Source organism: Xiphophorus maculatus, chromosome 7 (genome assembly GCF_002775205.1).
Source record: "Xiphophorus maculatus strain JP 163 A chromosome 7, X_maculatus-5.0-male, whole genome shotgun sequence".
In the NCBI taxonomy this organism is placed as follows: Eukaryota; Metazoa; Chordata; class Actinopteri; order Cyprinodontiformes; family Poeciliidae; genus Xiphophorus; species Xiphophorus maculatus.
In genome coordinates, this window is record NC_036449.1 from 12144350 (window position 1) to 12160730 (window position 16381).

General features: G+C 40.3%; 1 protein-coding gene across 1 annotated transcript; it reads left to right on the forward strand.

The window, feature by feature from the left end:
- The first annotated feature begins 13844 nt into the window (after nucleotides 1–13844).
- LOC102227928 (POU domain, class 3, transcription factor 3-A) lies at nucleotides 13845–15695 on the forward strand. Its single transcript, XM_005798052.2, has one exon. The coding sequence runs from the start codon at nucleotides 14241–14243 to the stop codon at nucleotides 15525–15527; it is 1287 nt and encodes a 428-aa protein (XP_005798109.2). The 5' UTR covers nucleotides 13845–14240; the 3' UTR covers nucleotides 15528–15695.
- The last annotated feature ends 686 nt before the right edge of the window (nucleotides 15696–16381 follow it).

The following is a 16381-nucleotide window of genomic DNA, read 5'->3' on the forward strand; positions in this document are numbered from 1 at the left end:
TCCTGCAGTATATGGGCCAAGAATAACTTTTTTTTTTAAAAATCCTAACAATTAACTCACTGTTAATTGTCCTGTTATGAGGTGCTGGTGTGGTTGCACCCTTCCACTGCAAATTCACAGCCTGGTCCCAGCTCCAGTTGCTACGTTGTGCGCTCATTGCCTTTATCAATCTACCGGAGCTCAGAACAAAGACCTTCGTGTTCAAACACCAATTACTCCCTCATCTCCCGAGGCATCAGTGCAGGCCTAATTGGATTTAAATGAACCCCCAAATTTCCCTTTGTTACAGAAAATAATATGCAGAGCTTTTTAATTAAGATCCGATACAAGCCCACGTGGAGGGTCTGCGGTTGCTTTCATGTCCAGCTCCTCAAATAGAGGTTCGGCCTCGCGTCGTGGACAGTTTGGTACAGGATCTGGCACAGCAGGAGGCGGTTTGTTGTTGCTGGGTGTTGAGTTTGTGTATCACTGTGTGTAAAGGGGAGGCCTATCCAGAAAGGTGAAGAAGTTAATTAAAAGAGCTACACAGTGATTGATCAACTTAGCAACTAGTTCAGTGTCAGACAGAAACTTTGGATTTCAGCATGATTTAACCATTTTCTGTCGCACATGCAATAAACTTTCATGTGCAACAAACTAATTATGTTGTATATTTAATAAAAATGCTGCTTCTTATTTGTCTTTACATTTTTGTTCTGTTGTTTTGAAATTTTATTGCAATCAAGCACTCTGAAAGCTCGCAATTTAGCTTTACTTGTGGGAAGGCTGGTTGTGTGCAATGACAATAAAGTCTTTCTATTCTATTCTGAATTTAAATGTCAAGCTGGCATGAAATCTTTGAAATTATTTCAGAAAGCTTTAAGATGATTATTATAGAGAAGGCACTTATGAGTCAACTTAAACGGTTTCCGATATCACCCAACACTTCAAAACAAAATACAGTAAACTGGAATCTGTCAGGATCTGTGTTTTTCTGTGTGTTTATTTTGAGTTTCCTGTGTCTCCGTGTTGTCCTGTCTCCCTTTGATTAGTCCCCAGGTGTTTCTCTTTCCCTGATTACCCCGTGTGTATTTAGTGCCACCTGTGTCTCTGTGGGGTCCTCGTCTAATGTGCGTTCAGTCCTTCGTCTTGTCCATTCAGTTTACCAGTTGCTACCGGCGTTGAGCCCTGGCTTCTGCTCAGTCGTGCTGCCTGGTTGTGTGGACTTTTTTGGGACATTCATTATTAAAATCATTTATTCATCCTACCTGGGTCTGCTGCGTCTGAGATTCAGTGTTTTAATGTACCAGTAATGAATGGTGTTAGACCTGTCTGATATATAACTTTTTTTTTTTTTCAATCCAAATAGCTTGTCTCAAACAAGCACCAATTTACAGTTGAGTGTTGGGACTTTTCCTCTGAGTGTTCAGAACAACCAGCTCAGGTGTAACTTGAAGACGTTACACATGTTCAGCAGATGTTGCTGCACACATTGAATCCTTTCCCTCTGGCAAAAATGTAGGGGAAAAAATGCGGTCAACTTTACCAGCATAGTTTCTGCTTCCAAAAACAGATTAGACAGCAACTAAAGAACGTTCTCAATGATTTCAGGGGCTAAAAGATTCATTAGTGTATTGATCTGCTGATCTGTGTCATCCAATGGAAAGTAGCACTAACTGTGACTGGAGCAGGAAGTCATCAGTCAGCCGATTGCTGCAATTTTTCAACTACTATTTCACTTATTTAAGTGGTTGAATCAGCTTTGGTCAATCGTGGTGAGATCCACAAGAGGATGAATGTGACACTTTGAGAGCTTTCTTTAGCAGCTCCAATTATGCAACGTCCATTTCCACCGCAAAATAGGATAGAAAGGTGCGATTAAAAAACACACTTTTGGGGGCCGTCTATCGGAGCCGTGCAGCCAAAGGAATGGATTAAATTCTCCCGCGGCTCAGTGAATGAGCAGAGGAAAGAACAGAAGATGATTGAAGAACGCAAAAGCCATCTCTCGTTTGCTGATAGTGCGACCCTCTTTCTCAGTAACTCTGCACACAGTTTAGGTCATTTCCATTACCACAACTGAGACTTTAGAAATTGATGATAGCGAACTGAGTGGAATACATATTCACACTCCACTTTCCTGATCTGTAATCCCCCCCTTTTTTTCCACTGAGAAAGAGGTGGACATATTAAGGTTAAGCGAGAAAAATATTAGCCAGGCGGAACACGGCGAGCAGCGCTAAGCACATATGTATTTTCTTTGTCCCTGCTCCTAGGGTCTTTTTTTTTCTTTCTTTATGTGCGCAGTCAAATTCATATTGACTGTTCAAACCCGCACTAACATACAAATCCAATTACAGTCACCACTCTATAATCACCGGGACTGGTTGCTTTTTCTTCAGAAGTGCAGTGTTTGCAGAGGAACCTTTCGAGTGTTGGCTTTGTAGGAAACAGGCGGAGAGAAACAGAAAGAGAGAGAATAGACATCCAGCTGAAACAGTGTTTTCCACAGTCTGATAAAGAGTGATCGGGACTTTCTTGTTCTCTCGTTTCTTTCTCGTTTGATGTTGGGGGAAAATTCGTCTCTCGCTCCGAAACATAAAGCGGAACAGTTTCATGCAGTTTGTGAGTGAATTAATCATGATGATTAATTGGCTTTCAAGTTAAATATCCAGTGAGCGATGTCAGGCTGCCAGACATCACGGTTAAATTGACAGGCCTTTAAGAAGAAGCAGATTGATTTACACAGCAGTTAATGAATACCCCTTCACCCAGAAAGGGAGGAAAGGTAAACAAGTCTTTTCTTTCCCTTCCTGCCATCTGTTTTGTTCAACAACTCTTTTCCCCCTCTGCTGATCTCTAACCTGGCTTGAAGACTTGATAAAAATGCATCTTTAATTGTTTTTCTTTTTTTTTTTGCAGTAATATAAGGACAGTTTAGACAAGATGATGAAAATGTGTTTGCTTTTCAGAGGCATATGTGTTATTCAAGTGAATGTTCTCTGGTTATAGCTGTACGTGTGCTGTAGAGGTGCAAATTTCTAAACACCTTCAGAACAATTTGCATAAAATAAAAGGTTTTTTTTTTTTTTTTTTTTTTTTACATTTGCCCAAAGCAGTTAAAAACTTTTGGTGCAATAATCTAGTTTGAAAATGTGTGGTAGTGGAGCTCATCTCTGAATACATTTCAAACTATTTAAATCAGACATCTACTCAGCATAAAAAGATAAATAACTGTCTGACCTTGACTCTTGCTGAACAATTTCTGTTTTATTCATATGTGCTAAATGGCCAGAATGATGAAAAATATATTTTTATTTAAATTCAGAAAATGTACACACACTAAATTGATTGTCTTACAAAACATTTTTTTCTCCTTTGTGAGTTTATGATAGATGAAATTACATATATTTTCCGGCAATTGGATTCACACATCTGGGCGTATTTTTAGGCAAAATCGAAGACACCCGACTTCCATGGACATCATTGAAAGTCCAAATAAATCAGCCAAGATTGCAGGAAGGGAAATTTGAAACTCCACAATCTAGTTTGCATTTAAGTGCAACTTCCAGAAGTTTGAAAGAGCCAAATTTATCTGGTCAGACAATTGCCTGCAAGTGGAAACACCAGTTAAATATCCAGATCTGGACCTATTCCTAAACAAGAGTAGGTTTAGGTTCTTAAATGTTTCCCAAAAATATTTAGGAAGGAGAGGGGTTCTGTACAAGCACTATTTCTTCACATTTTTCCAAAATGTTCTATGATCTGAAGAAATAAAAATGGAAGTGTTTGGCCACAATGACCATCACTGCATTTGTAGGGTAGAGGGAGAAGCTTGCAAAGCTTTGTGATGTTGGAAACTAAAGGTTTTTGGACATAATCAGAAGTTTCAGCTTAAAAATAAAGATGTTAAAATTTGTCCTCGTTTTATGCTGCATGCATTTCATTCATCCTTTTTCCTTCCTGTAATTTATCTTTAGTTGTAGTGCTCATTCTGCTTCTCTCTCATCCTGTTTTGCTCCAGCCTCACCTTTTTCTATAAATTATTTCTTCTCCAGATCCAGAGACTAGTTTTTATCCCACCATCTCTCAAATGCAGTGTTTGCAAAAAAATGTTTGAGCTACGTCTCTTACACTGGGAGACATGAAGCGTCTCAGGCAGGACATTTTTGAAACACATAGCACAATTACTTGTGTGCTGCAGATTTGTGACTATTTAGAAGTGGCCATTGTGGTGATCACCAACATTTGCGTATTTTACTCTGTACTTTAAAAACCGTGGATAAGAATTTTATACAATGAATTAAGGCTTCTGCTGTTATTTGTTGTAGCATATTGCATTACTGTGATATCCCTGACAATAATGATTCTGCTGATGATGATAGCTTAATGACTATGATAGATTAATCTGTTAATCTTTATCTGACTAATGTCATTACCACTTTTTGTTCATGATAAGAAGCAGATGAAAATACAGATTTTCTTAACAAATTTCAATCGTTTTCTGTATTTTTCATAGCCCTTCTCAAAGTTGCACTAAATCTATTCCACAACACATAAAGTAAATGTTTTATGTGCTTCTGTGTGTCTGGTTTTACACCATTTTTCTCTAACAGTCAGTAGGAGACAAGTATCGATTGTGACCAGTGGAAGGTATTCCTCTATCATCGGTTATCTTTCTGCATTATTTGGCTTAAAGTCGTAGAATTGAAGTTGGATGTTTACGTTGCATTTAAAGGTCAAGGCTGGCGAAAAGCAGAAACTGTGGAGCACCAGCTTTGTTTTGATGTTCAGAGCTACCTATTTCCCCCCTCTGCGGCCCCCCCTGAGCCCCTCTGATCTACTCGGCAGCTCATTAAAACACCCTCTCCACCTCCACATTAGCATCGGAGTCATGGTCAGACTGCTTTGTGTTATGAGGCTGGAAAACAATATCAATAACAACAACAAAAACAATAGTAGCCTTTGGTCCGGGGAGGAGAGGAGGAGAGAAGGCCTTTGATAATGTACATCAAAGACAGACGCTGAAGTGGGCTGTGTTTTCGTTGTGTGCATGCCAAGGTCGTCTCTGATCCTGCTCGTGCGCTTTGAGCACGCAGGCCAACTCGATGGCACAAGGTGAGCTGCGGGGTCTGCGGAAACCGAGTTCAACGCGGGGAGGGGGTGGGTCAAACGCTGCAACCAGCAACGCTCTCTCACAGGTTCGGGACGCCGCCCTCGTTTGACACAGATTCCCCCTGACTCACAGGGAGCATATGTGGGATGTTGGTGCGAGGTTGGAAGTCCTCGCATCTGTGTTTCTCCTCATCTAAAACGCTGTGGTTCCTCGTACAGTGGGATGTTTGTGTGCCGCCTAAGTTGGCTCTTATACTTTCTGCAAAACGCTTCATCAATAATTAAAGGGGACTTCAGCTTTTGGTCCAGCGAACCTCGGCAGAAATATTCTTTCATAAAAGAGTATAAATACCAAAGTTATACAGCTATAGTTAAAAAATGCTGAATCTCAATAAATCCGAATATCATCAAAAAGAGAATAAATTCAAATAATTATGTTAAAATGTAAAGCTCATTTTAGAGTATTATTTTTTTTTAACTAGGCTCATAATTATGCTTTAACAAAAGCATAATTCAGCTAGTCAGAAAATTAAAGTTTACCAAACTACATATATATTGAAAGACTATTTTTTGGTAACAGAAATGTCAGTCCATAGCACAGGTGTTTTTTAAATGTACAGTCATAATTTACATAATAAATTAGCATATGTGTTTAGATGAGTCTCAGTTGTCAGATTAAAAGTACCTTTTGAAAATAATAATGTTTAAGAGGATATTGAGCATACATTCCATTAAACCTACATTGCTATGTTTTTATTGGTCTTATATAATATTTTAATTTTAAATGTCATGTTTTCATTACCTGTAAGTGGAAAGTCATTATAATTAACAGAAATAAGGACTTTCAAACACCCATCTGTGTGTAATTATTCTACATAATGTGTTTCAATGTGTGGTTAACTTCCTGAAATAAAAGAGGGTTTCAGTAATGTTCTAATTTTTGAAAGAGTCTGTACACATACTGGCTAAAATTTCAAGTTTTAAGAGTAAGGGAAAAAAAGAGACCTTGGTAAATCATTATCAAATCTTTTCGACCTTTAATCTCATACAAATACTGAAAATCCTAACTGGATTAACAAATAAATCTGTTATTAAAGCCTACAATAACCTGGTTGAAGTCTGCATACTTAAACCACAACCTTGTTTTGATCCAAGCATTCAGAATCTATCATAATCCCACTCTATGACTTGACGATAAGAGCTTACTTTGCCTCATAAAGGTTCTCCAAAACTATCAGATTGTAGCGCCGTTTCCTGTCCGCATCCCTCTTGAGAGGATTTCAGAAATTTATGTCAGGTTTAGTTTTCAACTCTGGCTGAGTCATTCAAAATCTTTACCAAATTCTTTATGTCAAACTAATATTTGGACCTGTTCAGGATTTAATCCAGCTCAATGAAAACCATAGCTGACGGAAAGGGACCCAGATCATGATGTTGCCACAACCATGTTTCACTGTTAGCATTATTTTTGGCAATAACTAATGATGTTCCTGTGCCAAACAGAACCATTTTGGAATTTTGGTACAATAATTCGAGATTGGTTGCTTCACGTTCTCTTATGGGATTTTAGGAGATTTTAGTCAGGCCTGGTTGGTTTCATTGGTTCTGTTGTAGTTTCTCAGTCCATGTATGATACAGGAGCTAACCGGTACTTATCGGGAGATGCTAAAACATAACTATCGGTCTCTGCAACCAGTCTCCAGCTTGTGTTTTACTAGGAAAAATGCTCAACTTTTTGTCGTCGTCCATATTTTCTAAACTTACACATAATGTAATACTGCATGTTTTCTTTAAGCTCTATTCCCAACTGATACTTTTATTGTTTTTCTTTTATAACCTTCCTGCAAACTATCACTTCAGCTAAAGGATGCGTATGAGCAAATGTCAAAAATGAGCAAAATCCAGCTCAGCTTCATTTCACGTTAATCAGATTCCCTGAACTAAAGGCGTGTGTGAACTCAAGAGGAAAACTTAATCAAAAGCATTCCAACAAATTTTTAATATAAGGATATAAAAACTTGTTCAACCAACATATTCCAAGTTTTTAATTGTTCAGATGCTTCCCTCTAACAGTTTTCTTTCAGCTTATTGTAAGAGATAGATGTCACTTCACAGAGGGAAATTTTGGAAATGATTCGTTCGATAAGTTTTAAGTAACCTGAAATCTAGACAGAGGTTTATACACTTTTGACGGACACTGTTTCACTTTCATTACTTTTATCAGCATTCAACTTAATCTCCATCTGATAAGTTTGAAAACGTATCTCTGAGTTTTAAAACTGAAACAATCCATGAAAGGATCTGATTAATGAAACCATGATTAATAAACAAATTTCGATACTTAATAGCAACAGGAATGTAGTTTATTCTTTAGAGGACCATGTAAACACCCCAAAATCATTCTGCTGCTTGTATCAGTCACTTAATATTTCTCTTTGTAATACTTCCTTCTTTCCCCCCCAAATCCACTAGAGGATTAATCTTAACTACAGAGCACCTTTATAACCGTGTGGGCCTCGGTGGGAGCTTCAGAGAGCGCTCTCTGCCTTTATGAAAGGCCCAGGGCCAGCCAGATTCAGCCTGGCCAGGCCTTCAGAGACACCGGCTGTTTGACTTGGCTCTCTGTCCAGAGCCCGGCACAGGGAAACTGTTGTCTGTAGCCACGAACTGCAGAGCTGCAGGTATTTCCTGACTAAATTTCTCTGTCCTGCTGTTTGCGGTTGTATTCAGTGAAGGAAACTTTGGAGACAGAACATGGATGAATCCAACATAAAGAACAACTGCAGAAGCCCCGTATTTCCCTACTTTTTCTGCTCATGCTTGACTAAAAAACCTAAAAGGAAATTATAAAACCCAAAGTCATCCCACCCCCCCAGCTACACCCATCTTACATGTCTTATTTTTCGCCGTCGTATAAGCGCCACATTTTTCATGCAGGTCGGGACTTTATTTGGATGCTCCAAAGCCAAGAGTCTCATCTTTTTGCAATTTCCTCTGTTTTTTCCCTCTGTGATGGCCCAGATGTTGTTCTACTCCGTGTTTAGTTTAGCATAAACATTAATCATAGACTTCTGCGCCATCATTCCTGGAACACCTCTCACCATTATGTTAATGAATACAGACACTTAGAAAGAGGCTTCGAGCACCTGCAAACACCTGGGTGCACACATAGAAAAACAGCAAGAGAGATGCCTTTCTGGGCTGTACTCTGTCTCTGCATCACTTTGGTCCCTTTCAAATTATCTACTGGGATTAATGATTGTAATTTTCACACATTAACTGCCTCGCATTCATCCATAATTGGCCGACCCACAACTGTGTTTTCCCTTTGAATTTGTCCATTGGGTTCCTTCCTTTAAGCTGCAGCAGCATCTGGGACTGACGATTGGGCCAGTTGCTTTCTGCTCTCTCTAGGCTGTAAGAGATGCAGGACTAGTCAGCAGAAACCTTCCCACTCTGCCTTGCAAAAAATATCGACACACCTTGAACTTTTTCACATTTGTGAATGTTGTATTGGATTTAATGTGACAATCCAACACAAAGGTGTGCACAATTTTAAAGTTGGACCAAAGAAAATGCATGGGTTTCACTTCCCTGACTACAATACACCAAAATAAAATCTATTATAACAAACTGCTGTAGTAAATTTATTCATTTATTGTCAGTTTCTTGCACCAAAGTAAAAAAAAAAAATCAGTTCACATGATACAAACAATGCAGTGCTTCTTTTAAACTCTTTCTGAAAATGAGCGTTATCATCATCTTCTAGACTTTTGACAGGATTGCTAATAAAAAAATTATCTGAAACCTTACAAGTAAACTCTGCACTGCGTTCTTGAAAGCTGCGTGTCAGTTTAAGTATGTAAAGTGAGCTTTAATGGTTCTGCTGTGAACATTAGCTAGTAAACAACGGCAAGAAAAACACCAGATTTGTCCCCATTAAAGCTGGGAAGAAGCTGAGGGCATGTTTATGTTATGGACCTGCGTCCTAGAGTTTGAACAACGAACAGAGCACACTTTAAACCATAATATGAAAACAGACACAAGCGATAACCAAGACATTATGAAGCCCAGGGTAACTCTGGAGGAGCAGGAGAGATTCAAAACTCAGGTAGGAAAATCTGTCAAAGCGACAATAATCAACTGTGTGATAATTGTACTTGAACAGAGTGTGTGCGGTGTCACTCTGTGGGAAGGCTCTGTTTTACTAAGGAACTGGGATGCTGGTCAAGGTTATCTGAAAGATGGAGCCAAATTTAGTGCAATACTGGAATAATACTGTGGAACGTGTTAGAATGATCCGAGCTCAAATTTCAGTTGTGGTAAAACTTAAAGATGTTCAAAAAAAGCTCTCCATCAAATCTCACTGAGCTGTTCTGCAAAAAAAGAAAGGTCCAAAATTTTAGTCTGTAGATGCTGAAAGCTGATAGATAAACGTCAAAACACTTGTAGCTGTAATTGCAAATAAATGTCTTTCAAAACAGGATATAGGATTCAAAGTACTGAGATCTTTTTAAATTGAAACCATTTGTTTGCTGTTTTCTGTCCATTCCGATAAATGGACGAAAAGTTGATAAATAAACTTTCTATAACAGACAAAGATGTAAAGAAAGCTCTGTGAATCACACTGCAACATGGCTGAAACATGACATCCAGGCTCACTGATAGCGATGGCTAAACCTTTAAAAACGTCCATCACTGAAGTGGCGCTTTACTGGTCACATTAGTCTCATATTTCCCAGTCTTCGTAAAAGAGGACCTTGGAGATGAATGCGCTTTGATCATTTCTCCTCCATCTCCTTCGCTTTTCATTTGCTCTGCACGCTGCACCACCGCGGTTCGTCCGTCCTGGTGCCTCTGTCTTCCCTCGACTGCCTCTACTCCTGATTCAAGCACGCGCAGCGGGGGATTGTGGGCATGGGGACCTCACGCTGTGAAGGATCTCTCTTGCTCTGGCGGAGCTGAAGGTCAAACACACTCATGATCAGAATCGTGGGACAACACTGAAGCGGTTGAAAATAAAGAGTGCTCAGAGATACTTAAGGTCTGTTTTCTCTTTGCATTGTTTGCTGCAGACAGTCTGCTTCTGTGTGCAAAGGCCACATTTTAGAGCCCAGAGTAAATTGCAACAGTTTCTTTCTTTTTGTACGTCTTTTAATATCTACTTCATGCAAATATTCCAAATGAAAGAGTTCACGCTGTTCTATAGTACCCTATGTAGAGGGAGAATCTGTAAAGAAAATTATGCTAAAAAACTATTTAAAAAATTGCAGTGTTGTCTTTGTAGAGAATATATTTCTTGTTGCATTTGCTCTGGCCGTCCTCCTCTCTCATTTAAATTAGCTTGGCTCTTGACTGATGAAGCAAACCAAACGAAAACACCAGAAAAGAATAAAGAAAATCATCTGTTTCTCTTAACGGAAAAGAGAAAGAAAAAGAAAAAAAAAACAACTCCTGGTTGCCAGACGAAAGCTTTTACTTTTCTCTTTCGGAATTTTTTGGAAGCATTTACATTTTTCAAAAGTCCACCAAAGAAAATAGCCCCGGGGACAGAAATGTCTGATCTGCATATTGAAGCCTGAACAGAGGGCGCAGGAGGAGGACCAGGAGGAGGGGGGCCGGGGTGGGAGAGCGACAGAGGGAGTCTCTGCACACATGATCCGAGGTTGATCGTAAAGAAACAATAATGTCAATTAGCCGACGGTGTCATGCTCATTACGCTGGATTAATTGCAGCATTCGTTAACAGATTATAGTTGTAGTTGTCGAGCAGCTCCCCAGTTGAGAGGGTGAAGCAGGGGCGGCTGGGTGGGGGCAGCGGGAAAAAATGTGCATCATAAGAAGGCCTCTTCACCCAGCTTCCTTCATGAATAACAAATAGAGGAGCGAGAGCTGTGACCAGGCAGCACAACACATGAAAAACATTACTGCCTTCCCTGATTTGTCTGCGTCTCCCCACATTATGGTGGGACGCTCGCAACATGTGAAACACTGTGGAGCTTTTTGTGCCATTTGGATGCACATTGGGCTGTTTCACAGACTGCAGCTTGGTAATGAGCAGATTTTACGGTGTGGAAGATGTTATTCTACACCCATACATGGTCAGAAGGAGGTTTTTGTGATAAGTGTAAAAACGTATCACAGTGATATTCCTGGTGTTTTGATTTAACAGAAATTTCAAGAGTTTAGTTTTTCATTTATTTATTTTTTTTGCATCATGTGGCTCAATGAGGGCCCCGGTGGTTATATTTCGTATATTTAAGGTGCTTTTCTGTATTTTAAGTTAGCTGAATGGGCTACTGCAGTAAACAGTTTGACCACTGATTCTACAAAATCATTTTAGCAGCACCATAAATTCTAACTGAGACTTTTCCTAAGACAATTTTTGCCTTTGGCTGTGTGTTTATATACAAACCCCGCCACATTTATCAACATCCGTGTTAAAGTTGTGCGAAAAATCTTAAAATAAGCTCCTCTTGCATTGCTGTGCTATTACCCTGTAAAAGAAAATGCTGCTGTTCTCTAAAAGCGGACTACTAAAACTTTAACAAACCCATCATCGTTCTCCTCACTGAAATCGTTCTTCCATCTCACCTACTGTAGAGATGGAAAGATACATTTGGTTTTAAACATTGTAATTATTGCTCCATATGTGCACAAGCTTTGTGGTAGTTTCCTTTATAGCAAATGACTCACAAAGAACAACTTACTTTAAAAATTCTCTCATCTTATTAATTTTGAACAGCAGCAGGGAGAAATTTACCTCTGTACCACATCCCATTTTCACCTATTGTAGAGAAATTCTGGCCTAAGCTGTCACCTTGGGACTTTTTGTCACCTCACTTCTATTCACCAGGGAAACAGGAAGGTTTGGCTTACTAATTAGAAGTACCTACACACTCTGATTAACTTTGGAAACTAATTACAAGTTTAAAAAAATGTTTCAGGTACTTTTTTTTTATTTTTTTATTTTTAAGGGTACCTGGATTTGTGGAAATGTGAATTTTGTTTTAAAAAAATCACAACTTTGCATGTTTTCCCTTCAACTGAAAAAAAATAACAGAAGTTTGATATTTTTTTCCCATATCGCAAGTTTATATAGCTGCAATAAAAGATTATGTATGTTTACACATCCTTCCAGGAGCATTAGAAGTGGTAATATATGCAGATTGTCTATATATATGGTTAAACACACACACGCATGTACGCATATATATATATATATATATATATATATATATATATATATATATATATATATATATATATATATATATATATATATATATATATATATATATATATAGGTGTGTGTGTGTGTGTGTGTGTGTGTTAATATTGCAAAATGTATATCTAAAACCATCTTGACAATCAGAAAAAAAGCATGTATCAGCAAGGTCCTGTTGCTGAGGTGCTTCATCAATGTATATGATTGTAAATTGCACTTGTAAATGATTGCAAAATTCAGTTAATATAGCATATTTAATATTCAAAGTGATCCAGTGCTTCATTAAGTTTTTAGCCTATTACCGAAAAAATAAATGGACATAAGCTCTACATGTATGAAACAAGACAAACAACATCAAAACCAATACAGTGTCTCTATCTGTTTTTAACTCTTGTAATAACACGTCAAAAAATATTTTTACTATGTTATTTAGTGTGATTTATATATTTATTGTAGGAATCTATCTATCTATCTATCTATCTATCTATCTATCTATCTATCTATCTATCTATCTATCTATCTATCTATCTATCTATCTATCTATCTATCTATCTATCTATCTATCTATCTATCTATCTATCTATCTATCTATCTATCTATCTATCTATCTATCTATCTATCTATCTATCTATCTATCTATAAAATCTCAAAACCACACTTGTTGATTTGCAGCCCCCAGCGGGCTCCTGGCCCCAGCGTTGGACGCCACTGCCATAATAAGCTAAAAGTAACCCTAATGGCTTACCAAACCCTTAACTGAAATGGAGTCTATTTATCATTCCCTTTTTGGACACAGCCCAAGACAAATCCAAGGAAAGATATAAATTAGCAGAAAGTTGACTGACCAGCACCTGGCTGTCTCCTCCAGACTCAAACCTCCGTGTGTCCATGTTCATTTTCTCTCCGACGCCCTGTAAAAATCGAGGCGACCCGGTGAAACAAAACCCCCCACTTTATGACTGAGGTTGCATGTGTACACCGAGGCAGTGGTTTGTGTTGTTTGGTCTTAGAAAAAAAAAAATGAAGAAATGTTTCAGCACAGCTCTCTGGCGCGCGCCTCAAGGTTACAACATGCAAAGGGGGGTCCATTAGGCACGAGAGACGCGCGCGAACACCTTCTTTTTTGTTTGCTTTTGTTTTTGCCCGAATCTGATAGTTTCGATTCAAGCCCAGGCTGCTCCAAATTACATGAATATATTGTCCAGCAAATAATAATAATTGTACGTACAAAATAATATTGTAATTTAATCAAATCTTCTCCTTTTTGTTCTATTCCATCACTAAACGCGGCTTTTTCGTGAGTGTTTTTATACTTTTTCCCACCATCAAATTGTCGCATCTTTACCTGAAAGCAGGAACTCCGAGCACCGACCACATAAACACACAAACTTCTCTTTCAGCAGAGCGTCCAATCAGCGGGGGGGGAGAGGGAGGGGGGTCTGCGCAGCCCTGCTGTTGTAATTGGGCGGAGATGGTGGGAGCAAAACGCAGCCTTGGCACAGAGTAAACTCACAATCCGTCTTAGTGGCTCCTGATAGAAGACGCACCAGATCGCGCAGATTCAAAAGGAGGAGGTGAAACAATTTCAGTTTTACAGTTTTAATTCGTATCACTTCAAGGTTATTTAATCTCATGATAAAGGATCGACTGCTTGGAACGGATCAAAGAAAGAGTATTTTTTTTCTGTTTCTCTCTCTCTTCTCATCACCTGCACAGTGGATTACGCCCTGCGTGGATTCTGGGACTCAAGAAAGTTATCAAACTCTCGGGGATACACAGGGAAGTAAACTTTATGAAAAGCTGAAATTTTTTTTTCTTCTTTTTTTTCGTCAAAACTGTCTCTGGAGTGTTTGGTGCTTTTTTTTATGGATTAAAGCAAAGTAAGACCAAACCTAAAGGTGAGACACATCTGCAGATTTATGCCTTGGGGGATGGCAGCAGCCACCTCCGGTCCGTATTTGGCCAGCAGCAGGATTTTATCCGGTCCCATCGTGCACTCTGACCGGAGAGGTGCTGGAATGCAGCCGGGCACCACCGCCGTGACCACGGTGTCCGGCGGATACAGAGGGGACCCATCGGTTAAGATGGTGCAGAGTGCAGACTTCATGCATGGAGCCATGGTGGCGAGCAACGGTGGACACATGCTGAGCCATGCCCACCAGTGGGTGACATCGTTGCCTCACGCAGCGGCCGCAGCAGCGGCGGCGGCGGCGGCGGCGGCCGCTGCAGCAGCAGAGACCGGCTCCCCGTGGCCCCCCAGCTCCCAGCCGCAGGAGGTGAAGCGGAACAGGGATGACCTGCACTCGGGCTCCGCTCTGCACCACAGGTCCCCGCATCTGGGAGCTCACCAGACGCACGCGGGAAGCTGGGGAGGAAGCTCCGCGGCGCACATCAGCAGCATCAGCGAGGGGCAGCAGCAGCAGCAGCAACAGCAGCAACAGTCTCTGGTTTACTCCCAGCCTTCAGGATTTACAGTCAACGGGATGCTGAGCTCACACACCGGGCAGAGCCTCGCTCATTCGGGGCTGCTGCGCGGGGACTCCCCTGAGCTGGACCACCACCACCATCACCACCAGAGCCACAACCACCACACGCACCATCACCAGCACCACGAAATGGGCCACGAGCCGCAGTCCGACGAGGACACGCCGACGTCGGACGACTTGGAGCATTTCGCCAAACAGTTCAAGCAACGTCGGATCAAGCTGGGCTTCACCCAGGCGGACGTAGGTTTAGCCTTGGGGACGCTGTACGGCAACGTGTTCTCCCAGACCACCATCTGCAGGTTCGAGGCGCTCCAGCTGAGCTTCAAAAACATGTGCAAACTGAAGCCCCTGCTCAACAAATGGCTGGAGGAGGCCGACTCCACGACAGGGAGCCCGACCAGCATCGACAAGATTGCCACGCAGGGGAGGAAGAGGAAGAAGCGCACGTCCATCGAGGTGAGCGTAAAAGGCGCGCTGGAGAGCCATTTCCTCAAGTGTCCCAAGCCGTCCGCGCAGGAAATCAACTCCCTGGCGGACACGCTGCAGTTGGAGAAGGAGGTGGTCCGGGTCTGGTTCTGCAACCGCAGGCAGAAGGAGAAGCGCATGACGCCGCCTGGACTGCCGCGCACCCCGGAGGACGCGTATTCTCAGGTGGGGAGCATCGGTCCGGACACGCCGTCTCCTTCCATAGAGTGCAAGAGGATGTACAGCGACACGTGAAAACAGCCAGGACGAACCGCCAAGGCAAGAAACTGAGAGCAAAGAGGAGGGAAAATGTTTCCTGACTCACCAGAATTTCTGAAGAAGTTTTTTATATATCATAAATCCATCCGCAGTTTTAGTGTTTTTCTGTATGTGTTCATTCCAGAAGCAAAAAAAAAAAAAAAAAGAAACAAAAAGAAAAAAAGAGAAGAAGTCTACTTTTGTGTTTGTTTGGTATTTATCTGTGATACTGTCTCTGGGACAAAAAATATTAACGCTAATCTAGAATCTGCACAGAAACAAGAATAAAGTACTCTAAATATAAAGTTACATAAATATGAAGACAAAAAGTTAAACATTTTTCCTAAATTGTACAAAATACAAGTTTTCTTTGTGATTCTGCAGATTTTCATGTCCATCCTGTTAGACCTGAAAGAAAGACATTTGTTTTATTCACTTTGTCCATGAATAGTTTTTGTAAGCCAGCAATAATAATTTAATCACCTCCCATTTTGTGTTGTGCATAAGTGGAATTAAGTTGTGACACAAAAATGGCAAAAAAGTGAAGTTGAACACTCCTTTTATTCAGTAAGAATTTAGCACAAATTCCCAAAACTGTATGTAAGGTCTGCTGTGTGCTCCTGTGTAAAGATTCAGTCTATTTATTTTTCCCTATGTGTCTATTTTCATGGAAGACCAATAATTTAATAAATTTGAAATAAAACCATGTTAATATATGAGATGATCATCATTTGTTCTTACATTCACATGCTCACATCTCATCAGCATCATCTCTGCTTAGGTTTTGATAAACTAAGACGTGATCTGTGATTTTTGTGACCATTTAAGGCCTAAAAAAACCCCTTGATTGG

Bases quoted from the DNA above. Each gene is read 5' to 3' on its own strand.
- LOC102227928 (XM_005798052.2), top strand. From the start codon at position 14,241: ATGCCTTGGGGGATGGCAGCAGCCACCTCCGGTCCGTATTTGGCCAGC.